General features: G+C 39.7%; 1 protein-coding gene across 1 annotated transcript in view; it reads right to left on the bottom strand.

Moving 5' to 3' along the window:
* The window catches only part of sema4ba (sema domain, immunoglobulin domain (Ig), transmembrane domain (TM) and short cytoplasmic domain, (semaphorin) 4Ba), a 49,885-nt gene that overhangs the window by 25,977 nt on the left and 2,026 nt on the right, over window positions 1-21,882 (bottom strand). The window contains exon 2 of the mRNA XM_084734984.1: window positions 663-1,085. Within this exon, the coding sequence (XP_084591110.1) occupies window positions 663-780 (118 nt within the window). The 5' untranslated portion in view covers window positions 781-1,085. The remainder of the gene's footprint in view (window positions 1-662; window positions 1,086-21,882) is intronic.

The following is a 21,882-nucleotide window of genomic DNA, read 5'->3' as shown; positions in this document are numbered from 1 at the left end:
ATTTGGTTTATATAAGTTTCACCATCTGAAAAGTCTGTCTGATGGCAAAGTGAAAATAATCTAAAAAAGTGTCCACTTGAACTGATATAGCTTTTTTTTATGTGGACCTTTTCTAAAATAAGTTTTGCTACTGACCCTTTCCACAGCAGTTCATCACACAACTTCCACTCTGGTGCCCATCTCTACTGACTCAAAGACTATCGATAAAAACCTCATACAACCCCACATCAAATAATCTGAACCATCCCTTTAACAGAAAGCAGCTGCTGCTGACGGTCTGCGATGTACAAGTTCCCAGATGATGCAGTGAAGTTTTTACCTCTGGCCAGCTGTGAGCTCACAGCAGCTTTACTACACAGAGCAAGAGAAAGCAACAGCCCTGCCCTTTTTTACAGTTTGCCAAGTGCTGCTGTTCATGTAAAGGGAGCCTGCAAAGCCCAAACTGGAGGCCCAGGCACCCCCAAAGCTCACATCAGCCTTTCGTCACTGATAAATAGATGAGTCTGCTACTTTGTACTCAAACAATTCAGTCATTTTTACATGATGCCGGAAAAGCTTGGGTTTAAATACTCCAAGTAAACCTGCATGAAAGAAACCGTCTATACAGCAGCAGTATGTTACTGTGGTTTCAGTACTATAGTCAAGAAGTTAATCAAACTTACTGTAGGAGAAAGTGAGGCGTGGAGTGACATCATTTTCCGTGACAGCTATATGAAAGCAACCAACAAGGAGGACAGTGTAGGCTGGAAGGCAGAGCCAAGCCATACTCATTGTCCACATGCCTCCTCAGGACCGCCGGCCAACTCGCAGTATTTGCCTTTCAGGTTTTTGGGGAATTCATGAAGAGGGTCTTTTTTTTTAAAGCCTTGTTTATTTTCTCTCGCTCTCTCTCTCTCTCTCTTTCTGCGGCTCCGGGCTCCTTGAATGGAGGGTTTATGGACTGTTGTGAAGTAAGACTTCTTTTGGCCTGCAGAAGAGATGGTGATGCTGGTTTGAAATGACGATCTGTTACCTCAGAACAAGACGGAAGCTCTCCACCGATCAGCTTCCGTCCGTTCACGTCACCACACAGTGTCAGCCGAGATCTGCAGAGATGAAGGAAGAAAACTGAATTAGTGATTTGCATTAGTAAGCTTGTGGAGATCTGGAAGGAAAAGTGGATTAATTGATTGGTGAACTGACTGAAAATTGATCTCGAGGGTGCCTGTGGCTCAGTTGGTAGAGCATGTGCCCCATGTACTGTGACTCCTCAGCAGCACCCTGGGTTCATGGCCCTTTGCTGCGTGTCAACCCCCCAATCTTTCTATCCCCCATTTCCTGTCTGTCTACAGCTGTTTTATTATAACACAGGGAAAAAAGCCTGAAAAATACATTTTAAAAATTGAATGCCAACAATTTTGATAATAGATGAATCATTTAAGACATTTTTCAAGCAAAATTGGCAAACATTCACTGTTTCCAGCTTGTAATTGTGAGGATTTGATACTTTTCTTTGTCATATGCAACAGCAATTTGTCTTTGAGCCAGCCAAGACAAACAGGCATACAATCAGGGCACAGAATTTGCTCCAGCCACCAGACAAATGTTGGTAAAATATGCAAGTGGCTGGTTTGCTTCATCCACTGGATATAAAAATCAATGGTAGCCTATTGAGTGGCTGGTAAAACATTCACTAGACAACTGGCCAGTGGACAAAGAAAGTTAATTTTGCACCCTGCCAGACAATACAGACATTTGAGGATTTCACCTGAGAAAACTAAAGACAGGATAAAGCATTTGTACTATTTTCTGATATTCCATAGGCAAAATAATTAACTGATTAATTAATTAAATGTATCAGCTTGAATATGAAAATTACTGTAGGTTGCTGTATGCTGCACAGTTATTCAACTTATTCTATTCTAGTTATTTTCTAGTTTCTTAACTCCTCAATCAGAGGAAATAGGAATATATTTGGACAAAACAAGACATTTGAGGACATCACCTTCAGCTTCACTGATCAACATTTTTAATCACTATCTGACATTTTAGAGAGCAGGCAACTAACTGATTAATCAAGAAAATAATTTATAGATTAATCAAGCCCTAGGCTTTATCTTCACCAAAAACAGTAACACCACATTATGTTGATATGATATTTGAGAGTAAAAGTGCCACAGAACAAAACCATTGCTGGTCTTTTTTCACTCCTCACTACAGATCTGAGGTTGTATGATACTGCTTTTGTTTTCTGTTCAAAGGGTTGAGGAAATGATATGACTGTGGTGATCATTAACAGAGCGCTACGCAAATGAGCTTTGCTACAGGACATGTTTGTCAACAGGCGACACTATCGAATTAATCTGACCTGAGCATTGTGCACAAACAACCTTACGATCCGCCAACCGTAATCTCCATATCTGAGCTGGTTTGAACCTGCTCTATTGTGCACTGCAGAAGGAAGAAAAGAAAGCAGACTTTTCTCGGAAATCTTTGCGTAAGCCTAAAGACAATGAAAAGGTGTGACACCTAGATAACAGCTCATATTACAAGTAATACAGAAGTTTCTGCCCCACAGTTTTCCCTGGTTGCACTTTAGTTTAATTTCTGAGTGTTGAGAAATGGTGTGTATATATTATAACCACTGATACTGTGAAATGTTTTGATTCCCAGAGGTCAGAAGGCTTTAGTTCTGACTGCTCTCAGCTGCGATGAAGAATTTATGGAGATAAAAGTGTCCACAGCCAAAGGAAATTGGTTAAATATTTGCACAGGCCTGATGTACAGTTTGATGTACAGGAATTTAACTTTTAGTTTCCTTTGCCATTTAAGAGTTGACACTGGCAAACTCCTTTATCTACAACACCTTGGACAATTCTTAAGAAAACATGAAAAGAAAGCCGCAACTATTAGACCAATAATGGAGTTATGGAGCAATTCAGTGATACTGATTAACTGAACGTAGCGAGACGTGAAGGGAAATTCAATACAGACATCCCAGTTACAACTGCAAACGCTCCATTACAGCTGCCACAGGGAGCTCCTCATTAAATGCAACCAACAGGGAGATTCAGTTTCATGTGAGGTATGGCAATCAATAGCAAGAGGTAGCGAGTGAAGCTATTCCTGTTTTCTATCAAGGGGCTCCTGACTCTTAGTCAATAAGCAGTCTGACACTCACTGCAAACACAGACATCTCCAGATCTGAGCCAGGAAGATGACATTTGGAGGAGCAGGAAGGCCATGATAAAGGCCAGAGAACAAGACACAAAGAGGGTTATTTCTACAGCAGGAGAGACACGCACAAGAATTTAATACGAGTTTAGCAAAACTACAATCAAAATGAGCAAGATTTAAAATTAAGCAGAGGTCTGTTGCATGTTAAATCAACATGGAGACGGAAAATCCTTAACAAAACCTTATATTGTGTGCTAGAAAGTAAAAAAGTAAAAATGACAAAAAAAAAGTTAAGAAAATGTTACAATGTTTGCTAGTTAAGTAAAATTTTAAACAAATGTTATATTGTTTGTTAGCTAGCTAAAACGTCTAGTTATGATGTTCATGATGGCTTGGCAGAGGAGCTCGAGCCTAATTTCTCCTCCTTTGAGTAAAACTTGTTGGCTGAATTATGATCTAGAGTTAAATAAAGAAGAGACACATCATAGAGCTCAACTAGGATGGGTCTGTCCCTTCACTTCCTTTGAGGAGCTTGATTATTTTTCTAAGATCATCTCAAAAAGGCAGCTATCTAAAAAATTAAACTTCCTCAAGTGTAAGTTTAAATTTACTACTGGATCACATTTTAAACCGAAGTTTAAAGTTTTGGTGCGATTTAATTAAGTTTAAAAATTAATCCTTGTTTATTAATCCATTTTCTTCTTGAAATAGGGTTTTAGATTTAAAGTCTTTCAAAATTAGAAAATAATGTAAACAGGTGGGCGAACAGATCTAAATGTATCACTTCTTTTACCATAAATGCACTGTCCAGATTTGTAAAAGCTATGACAGGAAATATAATCAAAGATGTCTGGACAGTGAAGGATTTCAGAATTTCAGGACTGTTACTCTTAATGATCATGATGACAAAAACAGACGAGGTTATGAGTGGCTTCTCTTATTGAAACTGCAGGCTGGGTCACTGCCTGAAATTTTTTGGACGATGCCCCCCCGCCAGCAGCCTACACGATGCCAGCGGACTGTAACTCGTAACAGACAAGGGGCCATCATTAGTGTCCTTTGTGTGGAATGATTCAAAGTGAGACACCACTTGACCGAGAAACAGTGAAGCTAACATTAATTCTGGGTTTGTGTGACAGACAGAAAAAGAGGCCCGCATGCATCGAGCCGAATTCGACTGAGGTGCGTGGAGAGAGCTCAACTCAGCGTGAGTGAGAGAACAAGGGCCCCTCTGACAGCACAGAAATCTATATGCAACTCTGCACTTCACCGCTCTCTCCTGCATGATGCATAAACTGAATCATCCCTTTCACTCCCTACACAGACGTGATACTGTGCTCTGGCTATGGATGATACTCTCACATCTCTCTGTCTATGATCTCCTCTTAAATCTTCCTAGAACTTCTTTCTATATCCCCCTTCAGCAACATATCAGCCTTATCAGACGAGTTTGACACGATCATTGCCTGTGTCAAACTTTTACCACAGATTCTAAAAAATTTAGGGTCTAATCAAGACACAGGTTTGGTTTTATTAGGACACAATTAAGTCTGGGGTTCTTTAACCAGAATAAGTGAATGGTTTCTATTTATCTATATAGATTTATACTCAGTGGTCACTTTATTAGATACACCTGTAGTGTCTGATGCAGTTCAGTCCAATTGTTCTGACATAAACTGACTGTTATGATGTTCAGTTATTATTGATGGTGTTAATTCAGTTTTGTTTCATCACTGATGGTGGTGTTTTACTGGACTGCATTATCTTCAGAGGGGTTTCTAATATTCTAACCCCCTTATGGGAGGACAAAAGAAATAGAAACAACTCCAGCCTTTAACTGCATCATCAGTAATAAACAGTGAATTCAATTTCTGATATTAAAACAAAACTTGATTAAGTTTTAAAGGACAGGTGTTATGGCAGACCTGTTGCATTCAATTACATTGGATATACAGGTGTGCCTAATAAAATGGGCCGAGTTCAAATTAACCACTATTAAAAAATAACACACTATACTGAAATTGATCTTTTTACATTCAATTTGTCTAACAAAAGCATAGGAATGTACCCTAAATGTCTTTATCATTAATGCAATAAATTGGAAAAGAAGTGTAGCTTTATTAATAGAGAGCTGATAGAGATAATGACTACTGATTACTGGCACACTACACATTGTCACCTTCAAATCAAAACTGATATTTCTTTTTTTCTGACACAAACATGCAGCTGAAGGTGAGCAGTTTTGTGAGACAGGGGTATTGCTCACGGAGGTTCCTGTCACGCTGTGACCAACCCCAACAACCTCCACCAATCAGAGGATTAGTGCAGCCTTCATGTCAGGCAAAACCTGAGGCAAAAAAAAAGTTCAACAGGAAACGACAATTGAAGGCAACCGAGAAGAATGTATCAGCATTTTTATCAGCTCAGAGCTCATCCACCTGGATCATGACGCCTGGACAGTAAGTGTAAGTGGAGGTGACAAATTAGGATTCTGAAAAGTGAGGGGGACACCCCGAACGGCAATTGAAATATCTTATGCTTTCTGGTGGGAAATAAGTGGCACACAGAGATGTCACTATTTGACTGATGGTACATAAGTATTTGCTCACCAGCCTGTCATCCATATAAGTAATAGCAATAATTCTGACAGTCCATGAAGTGAGAATAATTAGCTGTGGAGGGGAAGAGACCATTAAATGAAGCAGGAAGAAGCTCTGCTGGGAGTCTGGGAGTTTGTTCCACACAATGAAAGAATTGATTCATTAAGACATGTGGCTATAATGAGACTAAAACTCAAGTAATATGCAACTCTGTCAATGGGAAACTGAAAGCTTACAGAATAACTTCAACCTGTAGTGAAATTTATTATTTAAAACAGTCATAAAAAGTTATGAGCATGTCATAAACTAGAATAAACCTTTGGACATTATATTGCACTGTCAAAATTTACTCAGGGTAGAATGTACATAAAAAAAAGAGGAAATATGGTTTATATTTAACCAAACAGAGGAAATTCCCAGCACTTCCTACCAGTCATTTACTGTAATACAGCTCCTGCTCTGCAGTAAAACTATTATTATATATCACTGAATAGCAAAGACTGTCCAATGACAGCACTACTTATAAGACCGTATTATAAATAGCAGCAGTGCGTATACTGCCGAAACAGGTGGCAGCACCATTAGCATTTGCCATCCGAGTAGAGTGGGAGGGGTCAAGGCTCCCTGGATTCCACACACAGCCTGTTGACTGGAAAAGTGTTGACTGAAAAATACGACCTCTTGGCACGTCTGTCATCTCAGGAAGCCACCTGCACACACACATATATACACACACGCTGGCCACCTACGTCACACAGCCCTCAGACAGCCCAGGTCACATGCTCCCAGATGTGGCCTTCAACCTGTGATCAGCGTTTCCCCTCTGGCCCTCTCTGACACCTGCATGCTGCTGAAAAACTCTCAGATGTGTGAAGGAGCAGATGTGAAACGTGGAGGACATCATCTGTCAGGAGAGGCTTTAATGGAGGAACACGCCTGCACATATGGTCACTGAGTGGCTGATTCACCGGGCGAGCTGGTGTGGGAGTAACAGCGTTGACACAGTTCTGCACTGGTCCTACTGCCTCTCAGGAAATTTCGTAACTACTCATCCAGATCTAAAGATACCGATCTATGAGTAAGATGTTACAGCACTTCCGTCACGGAGCTCAGGTATCAGGTCACGGTGATCAGAAATTCCAAGGTATTCTCACATTACCTCCTTTACCATAACTAATTTACTCAATCCTGTTTGCATAACCTGTTTAGATGTCCAAACTTTGCCTTGTTGCGACATAAGTCTCATAAGCATCACTGAAGTTAACAGACACACTAGTTTGTACCTGGAGATGAGTTGTTACTCAGTTTTTACAACCAGTAATTCCAGGAGTAACTGTTCGTTAAGTAAACTGACAAAACCAATGCTAAAACTGTTTTTAGTACTGTTGCAAACCAGGCCAATAACATTAGATTAAAACACCAGATCAACTACATAAACAGAATAAGATATTTGTCTCTCAATCTAAGGTTTAAACTTAATCAATTTCTCCATGCGTGCAGGTACAAATTGAAAAAGCAACAGTAATCTTGGTGGGAATTGTCCAGACCTGTTCTATATGTAAAGTGCCCTGAGATAATATCTATTTTTATTTGGAGGTATAAATTGAATTGAATTGTAAAAACCATGACTTCCTCTTAATATAGTTGATTGTTTTTGATTGGTCATGCATTTCCTTGAAATCGATTTACACATTACTTAAAGACAAGGGTACAGATCTCATTTCAATGTGGGGGGCAGTGGTGAAATTCTGCCCTGGTCATTCCTGCTCAAAGAGGGGTGGTGGGCGATGCAGAGCAGATGAGCTGTCTCGTGAACTTTTACTAGGACCCAAGAGAAGTAGAAAACAGCTTGGTTTTAGCACATTATGCTGTTTAAAGATTCATTATTAGAACATAGGTCAGATTAATTTATGTGAATTATTCACGTTAAAACACCCTCTGCTCCCAGTGGGCAGAGGGTTAAACCAAACTCCATTCTAAAATCAGGTGTTTTATATAGGGCCACATTTATTCACAGTAAAAACTTTAGTAACACCATCAAAAACCCACTTTTATAATTTGCTTTGATCTATAGGTACAATCGGCACACGTCATTTACTAGTGACATTATTAACGAAACTGTTATGAAGTGTTTGCTACAGACCTAAACTATATGTATGTGTGTGTATGTGTGTCCACCTCTATTAACTGTATATTTTCAATTACATCATTTATTTCAATAAATAATTTATTTGGAGTGTTTTTTAGAAGTTGGAGTGGACATATCCCCTTCATTTCAACAAGGATCTGTGCCCAAGTTAAAGGTTTAGTAGGCAACTTTTATTAAAAAAAAATTATAATTTGCTGAAACTGTCACTATATCTTGACAACAGTACACGAGACAGATATATGTGAAAAAATCAGGTTGCAAGTATCCACTGAGCCTGAAAAAAATAACAACCAATCAAAGCCATTTTCCAGCCCAAACTGTTGGTACTTGACAGCCTGTGAGTTAGACTCAACAATCAACTATCTTTCTCCAGAATTATCTATCCCAACTTTAAGTCTTTACTAAACATTTCTTACATTTTAATGGTGAAACCTGTTAAAGTAAATTAATAGCTTAAACAAGCTAGTAGCTCCTAAAAACTTTGGAAGGACTTTACGCACAAACTTAGAAATGGATTCATGAGGAGCTGGTGCAACCCAATCCAGTTCCCCAGTTAACAGAAATTCAGAAGTCAGTATTTCCGATTAGGTGACCGTAGAGGCTAAAGAAATACCCTCTCTTTCCTGCTCGACCCTTTTTAAGCCCAATCCCCAGACCCAACTAAGAGTAATTAATGGCTCATTCATCCCTGAGTGAACCATACAGCAGTAATTATGACCATATGCTATTCCAACGACTTTTAATTGCCTAATTAAAATCTTATTAAACTATTGAACAGAGATAGGGGACATTTTGAACTTAAGGTTCAGGGGAGTTAAATTCATCAAGCTTGCTTCTCCTCCGGGGCTTGTAACACACGGTCAGAGGTGGTGAGTTTTATCACAAGCGCCGACTTCTTAAAACAGCCCAAATTTGAAGCTATCAGGCACTAAGAATGTATTGATAGATTACGGTAATATATGGCCGTGAAAGTGGATGAGCATATTTCATCACCTCTGTCTTTGAAACCTTTACAAGAGCCTAAATCAACCCGGTTTTCAGAAGTGAAAATATTTGAAATGATATTCCATTTCCCCTCTGCGCAAATTTCCATAACAGATGTGGAGCCAGCAGAAGCAGCTTGCTGATGAAATGTAAAGTAGCAGAGCAGGGCCTGCTATCACTATCAAGGCCGAAGTGGGTGAAAGAAGAGCAGCAGGGGCTCCGAGACAGACAGAAAAGGGCATTAATACTTAGAGGGGGAAAGGACCAAAGACAAGCAAATGATAAAGCAAAGACACCATTTTTTCCTCTCTGACAGTGATAGTAAGTATTTCTAGTCACCTCATCAAATGCAAATACATTGATTGGTTCTTGCATAGAGATGGAAATCACCTAACAGTAACTAATCTCACCAGACAAATACTAGATTCAATGAGTTCCTTACTACTGTGTGAGTCATTTGCCTCTCTTGGCTTTGTGCCCTTTTATTCCAGGCACTCGAGCCAAATCTCCCTGTCAAAACACATCAGACGGGGCATAAACCTGGATTAAAACTATTCACGTGTTGTCATTAATAAACCCTTCAGACATGGTAAATACTGAGGGTTTGAGCAGAAATTGGCAGAAAATTGTATAATTTCTTTCTCAATCTGCACTCTTTTCACTGTTTCAACAATCCAGTGTAAGCTGATCCACTTTTAGGAAGCAGCCTGCCCTGCTGATCTTGCTGAAATGGCCTATTTCTTTTCTATGGTCTGTTTTAATGTTGTCACACCCTTAGCTGAGGAAAGGAACACCTACATTTTTGTGAATATCCAAAGTTTTGTCATTTCATACATCTTCCAGACACTAATACCAATTTGCCAATACATTTTTGGCCTACAAGTGATTAATAAATTACTGCCATATCTGCTGGGTTGATAGTAAATGCTGATAACAATGTTTTTTTTGTGTGTGTGGTTACTTTCATTATTTTTCCCCTTTTCTGCCAGGGAATCAATAATAATAATGATAATAATAATTATTATTATTTATAATAATAAATCATTCTAAATCATCACACTGTTGCCAATATCAGCTGATATCAATGTTCAGCCGAGAAAACTGTGCATCATGCAACTTTCTTCTTTACTGGGATACATGGCATATCCTGGCTTTTTCTGGAGCAGCAAAGCAAGAGTAAAAACTACAGGGCACTGCTGCTGCTTTCACCACAATGGTTTACACCATGTTGAAACTATAATAAATATTTGTGCTGTAATAAATATTGCTTATAAAAGAGCGAACACAAGTGCTCTGTGAATAATGCCATTCCTTGAAGCTTTAAATACTTATGGACCTGTATTTGAAGTGAAATAAAACAATCTTTTACTGATAGTTACACAGTTCCGGCTTCATCTTCCAGCTGCAGTTATTCCTAGCATGGTTTGGGCATAAGTATATGTGTTTCTTTTGCTAATCTCCTTCCAAGTACATGTAGAAGAAATCATCATCATGAGTGCTGATAAATCTGACGTTACCTGCATACTGATGCAGGTTAAATCTCCTCACACTCTCAGCTGCTGCTGGAAAATTAAAAATCACCTCTGAGCTGAGCAGAGTCTCTCTGACTCTCTACCATCTTGCGTGCGCCCGTGCTGCAGTGTTATTATCTGGGTGACATTTTTGTGGGTTTTCCAATGTCAAAGTCCTGCGCTGAAAGCTACCCTGCATTCACAATGGGCAATGATGAGATACACATATGAATATCTCGCAATGAAATTACAGTACAGTATGTGACAGTTTTTCCATTTCTCTTTTCCATTACAGAAATGGAGCAAACGCTTTCAGAATGGATAATAGGTTGCTGACTTCACACTGTCCTTTAAAGGTCCAGTGTATAAAATTTTACAAGGATTTATCGGCAAAACGGGGCAGAAGTAACATATAATATCCATACATCTGTTTTCATTAGTGTATAATCACCTGAAAATCATTGTATTGTGTGTAACTTAGAAAAAGGCGTTTATATTTACAGAGAGTGCTAGGCCTCTTCCAGGTTGTACCACCATGCTTAGTAGCTGCTAGCCCATGATGCTGGGGGAAAAAAAACATTATTGTGTTTGGATAGTTTAATGTTACTCAATTGTCACACGTTAGACACCTCTACAACCACTCATAACACTATATAACTATCTCATACATCTTAATCGTACTGTATACAGTCTGGGTGTCCTGCTACTGAGCATTAGTTGAAACTAAGCTAAAGGTTTTGGTGTCACACACAGTAGTCACTTGATAGTGTGTTGTGTAACAGTTTGGACTGGCCAAAGAAAAGTGTGACCATATGCAGTCCAGTCCAGTAAAAGCAAAAAAAGAAATCACCGGAGACTGTTTTATGAGAGAAATAAAAAAAAATGCAGAATAATACTGTTCAGTGCACTGTTTAAGATATTGAGGGCCTGTCTTTGTTTTTATGAGGGGTCCTGGTGTCTGCCAGACACAGGTGAGGAGCTGCTTCAGCCCTGGCTGCTGAAAGTAGGTCAGGCCTGTTGAAACACTCACTCCCCGATTCTAAATGTCTCCACTTGTTTGCCATATAATTCTGTCTGCATTCACTGGAGTGAAATATTGACCCTGATAGAGCAAGTGCTGATAACACAACATCGACCTGAGGTGCTTTATCTCACTTGTTCTTGTTTACCTTCACTAACTTGATTTGTTCTAGTAGATAAGTCTGCCATACACAGCTACAGTAGGCAGACGTACTTGTTTAAACACAAATATTAATGGATTAATGTGCAAAGACTCTAACATTATTATATAATTAGAATGTACTTAAATGCACACCCCTTTTTGTAATTTAGCAAACCCAAATCTATAACTCTTATCATCTAAAATAATTAATAATAATGAAAAGACAGTTTTATATTTTGCTGAAAAAGTCTGAGGTCTGTTCAACTGACAAAAAAAGAAATGTGTTGTATAATGTGCTGCCTTAATATTTGCTGCCCATGTAAAGTCATGGACCATTCAATCACCAACAATGCATTGAAATATCTGTCCTCTTTGAATTGATTAGGCTGGTGTGGCATCCATGAAAGGCTGTAAACAAAGCGGCGTGGCTGTTCTCCCTTGATGTCCACAGCAAGAAGCTGCACGCATTCCAGTAGCTTAGAGGCTTAGACAGAAGCTCAGGCTATAGGCCATTGGGCAAAGAGCTGCACACATCCATCACTGCGTGGTACCGATAAAAGGCTCAAGAGCGTCCACTTCTCCGCGTGTCCATCAACGGCACAAACCGCAGCCACGCCTCGAATACAACTCAAGAGTTTTTGGAGTGTACGAAGCACATTGTGACTAGTCGGTCACTCGCTGCTCGAGGTTTTGTGGCAAACAAATAAAAGTTGCACTGTGTGTATCCTTGAGGTCTTACTTTCCTCCCTCATAAAACACTTGGAAAGAATATTATTATTCTTCAACGCTTGAAACCTGCTTTGATTACATCCATGTTAACTAGCAAGCTATACTCTTTCCTGCCTTTGCTGGTGCACTGCCACATATCTCACCGCAACCTGTAGATCAGTGGAAGAGTGTGACGCCATTGTCAAGAATGTGTATTATGTCACCTGCGTGCACACTCACAAGACTATGGATGATTCTCAATGATCATCCAAGACACACAAAATGCAAACTACTCATAAAACACAACTAGAGGTCAAAAACCCTGCAGGAAACCTTTAATATTCAGAGGAATGATGCAATTCTAAACTAGTAAATGATGTCCTTGCAAAATGTGATGAACCAACTTTCTATCAAAGGATTAATACATTAACAAACCAACTGCTTCAGTACTAATAATGATCTCGTAACGCCCCATTAAGCTGGGCGGCTGAGAACTATGGAGAGTGGTTTCAGATGATACTGATCCGCTTTACTGCCTCTTAAAACCACTTACACCTTCTGAACAGCTATTTAAGCCAGGTGTAGGATGTGTATCATTAGGATTTCATCGATACTACTGCTCTTACTGATACTGACTATTTGGCCGATATTTTCCATCACTAAATAATAGCTTTTTAAAAATTGCGTTATTTGAGAAAAGAATAAACTGAGAACAGAATTAGAATTGAATATGTTAAATACAGTATTGTTGAAAAAGGCAAAGGCACTACATAAATTCTTAATATCTCACTGGAAACAAATCTAAAATGTTGCATAGGCATCAGTCAGTATGTGGAAGCTTAGTAATACTACAGTCTTCAAAATTAGTCCCGAGTCCCTAGGCCTTTTTAATACCAGGCTTTGGTACCAATCCCTACACATGAACAAATGAAACACAATCATTGGACAATATTTTGAATAATATACTCAAAAAACGATTTTGGCAGGTAGTTGTTAAAATATCTGAGAAGCTGTCATGTTTTTTTTTTACCCTTTCAAAGAACACAAGCAAGGATCAATGGCAGCCCAGGGAGTGGTGTGCTCATCCAAGCAGGTGTAATCAGGTTCATGTTCACTCCTCAGTCATCTATTGTCTCAACTAAATGACACCTGTGAGGCTAATCCAGTTGTGTGCAATCATTTTTATTTAAGATGCCCCAATTTCGAGCAAAAGTTTTTGTCTGACCACAAGGAGCAAATCTGCATTCCTTGTTTGTATTTTTTAAAAAAACATCAACAAATGCTGAGATGTGTTTATAACTTGGTTTGATGATTTGCATATCGCGGTATTAAGAACTCTTAATAAGCCATTAAAGGCGGTTGTCTTTTCCTTTATACATAATGCTCAGTAAGATAAAAGACGTCTTTTGAGTGATGCACTGGTCTTTGAACACACGGAGGGAAGGGGAATGTCTGATAACAATGTAAAGACCAGCTGTCTGACTGTAGTTCATGAAACAGATCAGAAACAAATGAACAACTGATCCCGAGGCAACAAATATAGTTCAGACAGTTAACTTTTTTAGCCCGTGGTTGTACTAGTTCATCTGCTTTTCATCTCTGGCTACAATCCTCAACTTGTCTTAAAACTTGATATAGAGCACAAGTCAAATCCTCCTTATTTGACCTCTTTATTTGTCATTAAAATATCTTTGTGGGGGTAGTCTGCCCTCTTTATGTGGGGTCTGAGAGTGGGGCAGCCGCCCCCCACACGGAGTGACCTCACTTAGTAAAGATCAATAGTGAGCTGCACATTCCTCACTCCAAGTCTTCAGGAGGCACTTAGGCCTTGGTATCCCAGCCATCCAAGCCATCTTGTGAATCCTTTAGCGCACTGATATTTGGGGTAAATTCCAATCATTGACATCCAACATCCTAGACGACCAAATTTGACCTACGAGGGCAGCGTATATATGGTAAACCATATGAGGGAGATGAACTCTTGTCACTCAAGAGTATCACCCCTTTAGACCATGCTAATGCAGTCACTCAAGGGCAAATTTGTCAAGCTAGCACTGCTCAGTTTAGATCATGTTTATACTTCACATTTTTGCCTGTGCCCCTTTTCCATTTTCCCTTTCAATCACACTGTACACGGCTTAGCACACTGCAAAATTATGGGGCCCACATTGATCCCTAGGCTAGATGATTTAATGGCTGACTGACTGTTCTATTTAACCAGACAAGCATAATAAGGGGATTAGCAACCTATCAGATGACAGAGTTCAGTGAGCTTGGCTGCAGGTATACAGGCAGATATCCTATATCACATGATTTGTTAATCACTGTGCAGAAAGCATAAATTAGTTCAATTTAAGCAAGAAAAATAAAAACAACTAAGACTACTAATCTGGAGAAGTTACCTCACAGTTCATGACATTTATAATGCCAAATTGCTCTAACAAGTTAGTTATTAAGAGCGAATGGTGTTTTGCACTTCAAAAGGGCTCTTGAAGTTCATGTACCTCTTTGTTTGCAGTGAGAAGCCCGCACTAGTGCGCGTTTGAGATGTAATCAGAGTCCTGACACGTCCGTGCAGGGCCCAGGCCCCCACAGCTGGATGCGTGTAGGTGGGAGCTGATGTCATGGAGAGATGGAGGTGAAATGATCTGTTACTAGAAAGCTGAGCCTCTCTCCACTGTGATATCAGACCGTGCTGCACATCCACAGACATTTTCACCTACTTTCACAACTTAGAGGTAAAGGGGTTCAACTTTTCAATAAGACTACCCTTATAAATGATTTACAAATGGCTTATAAGTTAGACTACTGCTTACTACTAATTAATCTTACTAATGACTTACTACCATTTATAACTGGCTATAGAGAGTCTTACTGTAAACTATAAAATGGTGCATACTCAAAATGTCAAGGTAAAAAAAAAAAAAACTGCCAAAGCCTTAGTGTATGAATCTGGAAATCTGATTTGTTAATTTGCCAAATGAAACTTTTTGGCTTTGAAAATATGCTGATGGTGGTTAAATGCTAGTAACGTATTAACAAATGTCTGATGAAGTTGACAGGTATAAATGCTAAACTAAACAAAGTAAGTGATGAGATCTGAGGCTTAACAGTACAGATAAATGTGGGCTCACTATTTGGCAAGCAACAGGTCACAGGTGCCCTTTTTATCTAATGTGTTGTAACAACATATTAATGATTTAAAATGTGCTTACAACCTAATTAATAACCTGATTAAAGCCTATAAATCATTTATAAAGGCATTCTTGGGGCAGCCGTGTAGCTCAGTTGGTAGAGCGTGCGTCCCATGTACTGAGGCTATCATCCCTCTGCAGCGGCTGCCGGTTCGACTGCCACCTGCAGCCCATTTGCTGCGTCTCATCCCCTCTCTCTCTCTCTACCCTCCTTTCCTGTCTATCTCCAGCTATCTCTATCAAACAAAGGCAAAAATGGGCAAAAAAATTAATCTTAAAAAAAGGTTGTCTTATTGTAAAGTGGTACCAGGCAGGATATGTTTCAGATATAGTTTAAAAAGCAATCTATTATCCAGAAAGATCTGACGTATTCCTTGTAAGCCGGAAAAGGTTTTAAAACAACATCTAGATTCTGAAGTATCCCAAAGCAACTCAATTCCAGTAAAACCCAAAGGCTGCCCTGTAGCTCATGCTCTGCTCTGACGTTACCACGGGGCGGTCAAGTGATTCATCACATTATTTATAAACTATAAGATGTAAGGTCAGTGATTTGACACACCAGCGGGGACTGAATAAATAGGCCCGTTTTGCTTGTATCACAAACTAAACATAAGGGAAACAGAAAAATGCAGAGGCCAGAACTCAGACTGCACGTACTCCCTGTCAAAGTACAGACAGACAAGATAACATGTATTCTCTCTTGTTGGAAAGCATGTATCCCCTCTCTGTCACTTAAACCAGTAAGACCCATTGACCATAGCAGAAGTCATATTGGGGAGGGGGGGGGCATCAACAGTGTTAGTTTCTGTGAGCTTAAACTGCACCTGCATTCTGAACAGCTTCATCCCCTCCAGATGTCTGGAGGCCTCGCTAGACCCCGAGCCAGCACATCTATAACTGTCTCCTCGACTGCCCAGACGCTGGTGGATAACTGCCAGAAAGAAAGCAGAGATGCAGGGGGATCTGAGCCCTGCAGCCACTCATGCTGCACAAAAAGTGCTGAAAGAGGCCATAAGATGGCTTGTGTGCTGCCGTGTCTTAATATATCACATCTTCAATCCAATCTGATGAATTATTCAGACCGTGCTATCTACTGTGCCTCTCACCTAAAACATCTGCCCTGCCAGCCTGTCTGCCAGGTCTGGCTTACACTCTGTCCTGCCACAGGAAGCTTTTAGTCTGCTCCTGTCCTGTGGTCTCTGTTACATTTAACCCCCTTCCTCTATCTCTATTTCCATCTCTTGGACTGGGGGCATAAAGCATTGAGGGAAATAGATTATGTTACTGTGTCAAAGATCAGTCTGTACAAGATTTTTAAAAGAAAACAGTATCTTTTTGCTACTGTGCAAATCCGTGAGTTGTCTAGGCCGGGGTGTGCTTGAAACAAAGTAGTGTCGCCCAATTATATCTGAAGGCAAAAGTGTTTATAGCTGTTGTAAATGGCTTAACTCTACTACTCTTGTCTTAACAAGAAAAGTCTGCCATCATAAAGAGACAATAAAACACTCTTCAACAACTTGACAGCTACTTAAAGGGATAGTTCAGATTATTTTCAGCATCCCCACAGTTTGGAGAAGCAGAGAGGAGTAGCAGCACAGAAGCTGCACAATGTGCTGCTGTGGATAGACTCAGCAACAAAACATATTTTGGCCACTTAAAATAAACAGATCATCTACAACAAACGAAATATCAGTTTAAGTGTATGCTATATTTAAAATATTTTCACCGCTTTACCTTGCTGATGCTTTTTTTGATAAGAAACCACCATTAATGCTCTCTTTTGTTTCTTTTGCAAAAACCTTAAAAACTTAAAAACTATAATTTCTATTGCAAAAATGGCTTAAAATACTGTTTTCAGTCTCTCAAATATGGAGATTTTCTACTTTTCTAAGTTTATTATTATTATTATATTAAATTGAATATCTTTGGGTTTTAGACTAACATAATGAGACATTTCAAGACATCATCTAGAACTTTGAAGAACTTGAAGATGGCTTCTTCACCATTTTCTGACATTTTATAGATTAGATTAAACATGAAAATTCACTTTAGTCTTTGTTGTTATTTGATAACCGATAAAAAATTGTATTGTGGCAAGTAAAAAAAAAAGGCTGAGCCCTGGTAACAGCAGTGTTCATTCAGAAAAGGCAGTCTAACAGCAAGGAAAAGCAGTGAATATATGCTAAATATAGTGTACACTTAAACTGATGGCTGAAATACATTTTTACTGCTGATACAGCAGTACATTGTTTAGCTTCCTACACCTGCTGCTTCCCCAAACTGGAGGCATCATCTCCTGTAGGTAATACACTGACTATGGATAAGTACCTCTTATAACCCCGCTTCAAATGATTCAAACTATCCCTTTAAGTCTGAAATGTACACCAAACATTTGGCTAACTACAGTCAGTTCCTGCATTACCATAAAAAAGTTCGATCGGGCAAAGCTTTTGACTTTGCAGCGAGAAAGAGGTGTATAACATATCAATGAAAAAGAAAACACATAGCAGAAATCTCAGAGCAGAGCAGGTTGCATTACATACTTCCAGACCATTAAAGTGAGGAGCGTTCTTGAGGGATAAAAGGTGCATGCTCGCCTCCCCCTGCACTGTTTACAGATCTTAGCAGAGCATGAAATGACTAAATACCAGCATCACTCCTCCTCCCTCTCATCCGCCTTTGCACATTTCTCATTCACAATTTTCATCAAGGATGCCTTGCTGAGAAACATGTGACCCATCCAGCGCCGTTTGTGTCCAAGGTTACACAAGAGCAACTTTAAAGTCAATCAGTAGAGTGAAAAGTGTGTGTTTAAACCAGTAATGTGCATCAAATATTGTTTTTTAACCCACTTCTCAGTAAAGAACGCTACTGTACATTAATATTAAAAGCAAGTACAACTTGTTTACAGTGAGGCAATTAGACTCCTGTGATCAGAGACGTATGGCAGGAATGTCTGAAAGGGTCAGTAGCACCATTAGCAGAGTAAAGGGCACAACCTGGAATGCTCAGAGATATCGAATCACGGCGATGGGGGAGGGACAGGCTGCTAAACAAGCCTCGGTTGGGGGTTGATTCCATTAATCAGGCCTACTCTACTACTCACGTCAGGAACCACACGAACGCGTCTGACAACAACCTGTCTCACGTTTTCTGTGTGTGACACCTCAGTGTCAGGGTCAGGAATGTAGATGTACACACTACGAGGATTTAAATAGAACTTTATTATTAAACATGTAACATGCACGAGGAACAGGTGCGAGGTGAAGGGTGAGGGAAACACACCCTGAAAAGACAATTTTGCGATTCTCACCAGAACGTGAGAAATGCTGACATAAGTGTAAACATACTCCACATGGTTTCACAGGCTTGCGTGCTGTTAAAATAAGTCACGAAGAGAACGCTTCATACGCATACGACGCATTTTGGTGCATGTTTCATACGGGTTAAAAGTCAGATCTGTACAAGTCTGAGACACTGCAGCAAACACAGCGATCTGGCCATGTTCCATGTCCACAGTCATTTCCCACATCGTGGCACAGTGCTGGACTGGGAATAAACAGAGGAGCCCGCTGTGCTCCCAGAATGCATGTTTGCAGAGTTCCCATCAGTGAGTACACAGTAATAGGACTCCCTGAAGGCCTGTATTTAACCTTTAGGTTACAAGTGGCTGGCCACTCCACAGCCCACCCCTTCCCTCTGCCTCAGCGATTAACCCTTTTGTCGCTCATTTTTGTCAGAACAAACAGGACCAAAGTCAGATAAAATCACAAGATCTTAAGATCATGTGATATAATTGAAAAGTCCAGAACAGCTACTGCAGTAAGCAGACTTTGTGCTGAGGACATTTTGTCAACTGCTCTTTCTAAGGTCACAAATGAACTATGCATCTCAACTTTTAGGCCAGAGAGAGAGAGAGAGAAAAAGGGACATTTCAACATCTACCTGGGCAAAGTGTTGATGAAATCATGTGATATGATGAAAAGCTCCCGGACAAGACCCTGAGGTCAGTGTCATTCAGACCAATCCCAAAGTTTAAACTGACACAACTCAGCCTAACGTACAGGTGGTGAAATATCAATTAAGCTCGGTAAATAAAGTAGAGCCAGTGTTTGGTTTGTCTGTTCTGTGCCACTGTAGAAACATGGTGGTACAACATGGCAGCCTCCAGAACAGGACCTGCATCCTCTGTAGATATTAACACCTTGTTCTATGATAAAGAAAACACAACAATTATACACTAATGAAAACATACATATGAATATTATCTTCCAGTTCTGCCATATTCTGAAAATAAAGCCCTGTAAATCTTGCATACTGGATGTTTAAGCCACCAAAAAGTCAATTTAAAGCCACATTTAAAAAAAAAAAAAAGATTTCTTTTCTTCAAATGAAATAATGTGATGTCAACTGAAAATGGTGTGCAGGCTTCTACACATTTTTCAGATGTACAAACACTCTGGACCGATATCTGTATCATTTTTATGTTCTGCAGAGTAATAAGAGGAGACACCACAACACCATGTTTTAGGACTAGCTGTTTTTATTTGGCCCATGTTATGACACTGCAGTAAGCACCGACGTTGTCTCAGAAGGCAGCAGCACACAATATTTTGGCTCAACTTGAAAAACATACCTTGAATTTCATGAAAAAAATTATCCAAACTACGATCCAATTCAGAGCTCTGTGCTTGTCACGTAAATTATAGCCTGTAATTGCACACACACTTGTTTAAACTTGTGTTATTTGGCGTGAAATCCAAACTAACATTTGTGACACCGTACCATATGGAGATATAAAACATAAAAGAGAATAAAAAAAAATTCTCTCTCACTCTCTCTCTCTCTCTCTCACACACACACACACACACACACAATGATAGGCAGAGTGTGAACCTGACTATATAAACAGATGAAGGAGATGGATCAGAGTAGCCTAATGCTGAGAAAATGCCCTTGGGATATGCTGACAAAACGGAAACATGTGCATATGGGGCCAGCATGGGGGATTAAGCTGTGATAAAACAGTACGATGCAGTAAGATTTATTTCTTCTTTGTCTTTTCTCTTCTGAACAGATTTAGTAATCTGCAACAGGTTGCTCACTGCTTTGAGCAGCTTCTCAACACTAGAAGCATAATTTTATCCCTTTGCTTCTTCTCCTTTCAGCAGACTTGATGTAGAACAGCGCTGCATCACATAGTTTTTCACTCCGCAAAGGAATGTTTCAGTGTTCCAGTTAAACTCTGCAACACTGATGTTTCTCGCTGCGAGTAACTATCACCATGTCATGAACTATATTTTGTGAAGAAGCCTGGATTTGAGTTATTGATATTACAGGCACCATGCTTTACCAACGAGCCAAAGCTTTTCTGACAGCATCATACAGGCAGTTCATTGTCAAGGCCGCCGGTATCCAGAATGCAACTGCCAGCTGTTTTCTTTGTGGATCAACCCAAAAGAAAACAGCAGGCCAAGGTCAGCACAGACAGGCTTTTCTCCTGCAGCAGACAGATGAATCTCCATATACGAGGCCATAAAACAAAAACTCTCTCTGTCACACATGAGATGGCGCGGTTGATTGTATTCCACCCTCTTGTGGAATAATTAACCATTCTCAAAAATTCATGAAAGCTCCTATTTATTCCAGCTCTGTTGGGTGCTTGTTCATCATCTGAGGGATCCCTGTCAGTAGGTGGATTTTCCATTTTATGTTTCATTTTATGCACATCTTCAGTTTGCACGTGTAAAAGCTGAGAGGGAATGCCAAAAATTCAGAAATACCTCAAAATAGCATGAAAAGGTTTGGCTGAGGTGGAAAAGTTGGTTTATTGCACCAAAATGTGACAAACTGCAATGGAACAGACTTGGGGGAGAGAATAAACCACAATGTATATGAACCATGGGCCTTAATGTATCGTAGCCACGGACCAAAACGATCAATGTAGAACCTACATATATATGTTGATGGACTTTCATTTAATTGCGTCATCTTGTTGCACCTCCTCTGCAATGGTTTAATGACATACGGCTGGAAAATCAGTCCCAGCAGACGTTTATCTCGACAAACCAATTCTTAACATTTGCATAACAGTAGTGAATGGAAGCACACATTAATTTGAATTTCCTTTTTTGCAGATTTTCTCAAAATTAAATTAAAATTTGGGCTACATTTGGATGGAAACGTAGCTTCTGTGAAAGCTTGGTTGGGATGGTTATCTCTCGTGTCCAGCTGCCCTGTAAGTACATGCCAGGCAGACTCAATTGGACTGGTTTCTCAGAGGAATATGAAGTTTTCCCGTGCAGTTTTTTGGAGAGGAACCCCCTCTAACCCAAAAAGTGCTTTGCCTGTGCAGACTGATATATGTACAAAGTTTGCCACTAAAAGGCTGTTTTCAAATTTAATAAGATGAAGGGGA

Source organism: Lutjanus erythropterus, chromosome 13 (genome assembly GCF_056507025.1).
Source record: "Lutjanus erythropterus isolate fLutEry1 chromosome 13, fLutEry1.hap2, whole genome shotgun sequence".
NCBI classification, from domain to species: Eukaryota; Metazoa; Chordata; class Actinopteri; order Lutjaniformes; family Lutjanidae; genus Lutjanus; species Lutjanus erythropterus.
Note: the sequence above shows the minus strand (reverse complement) of the source record. Positions and strands in the feature narration are given on the sequence as shown.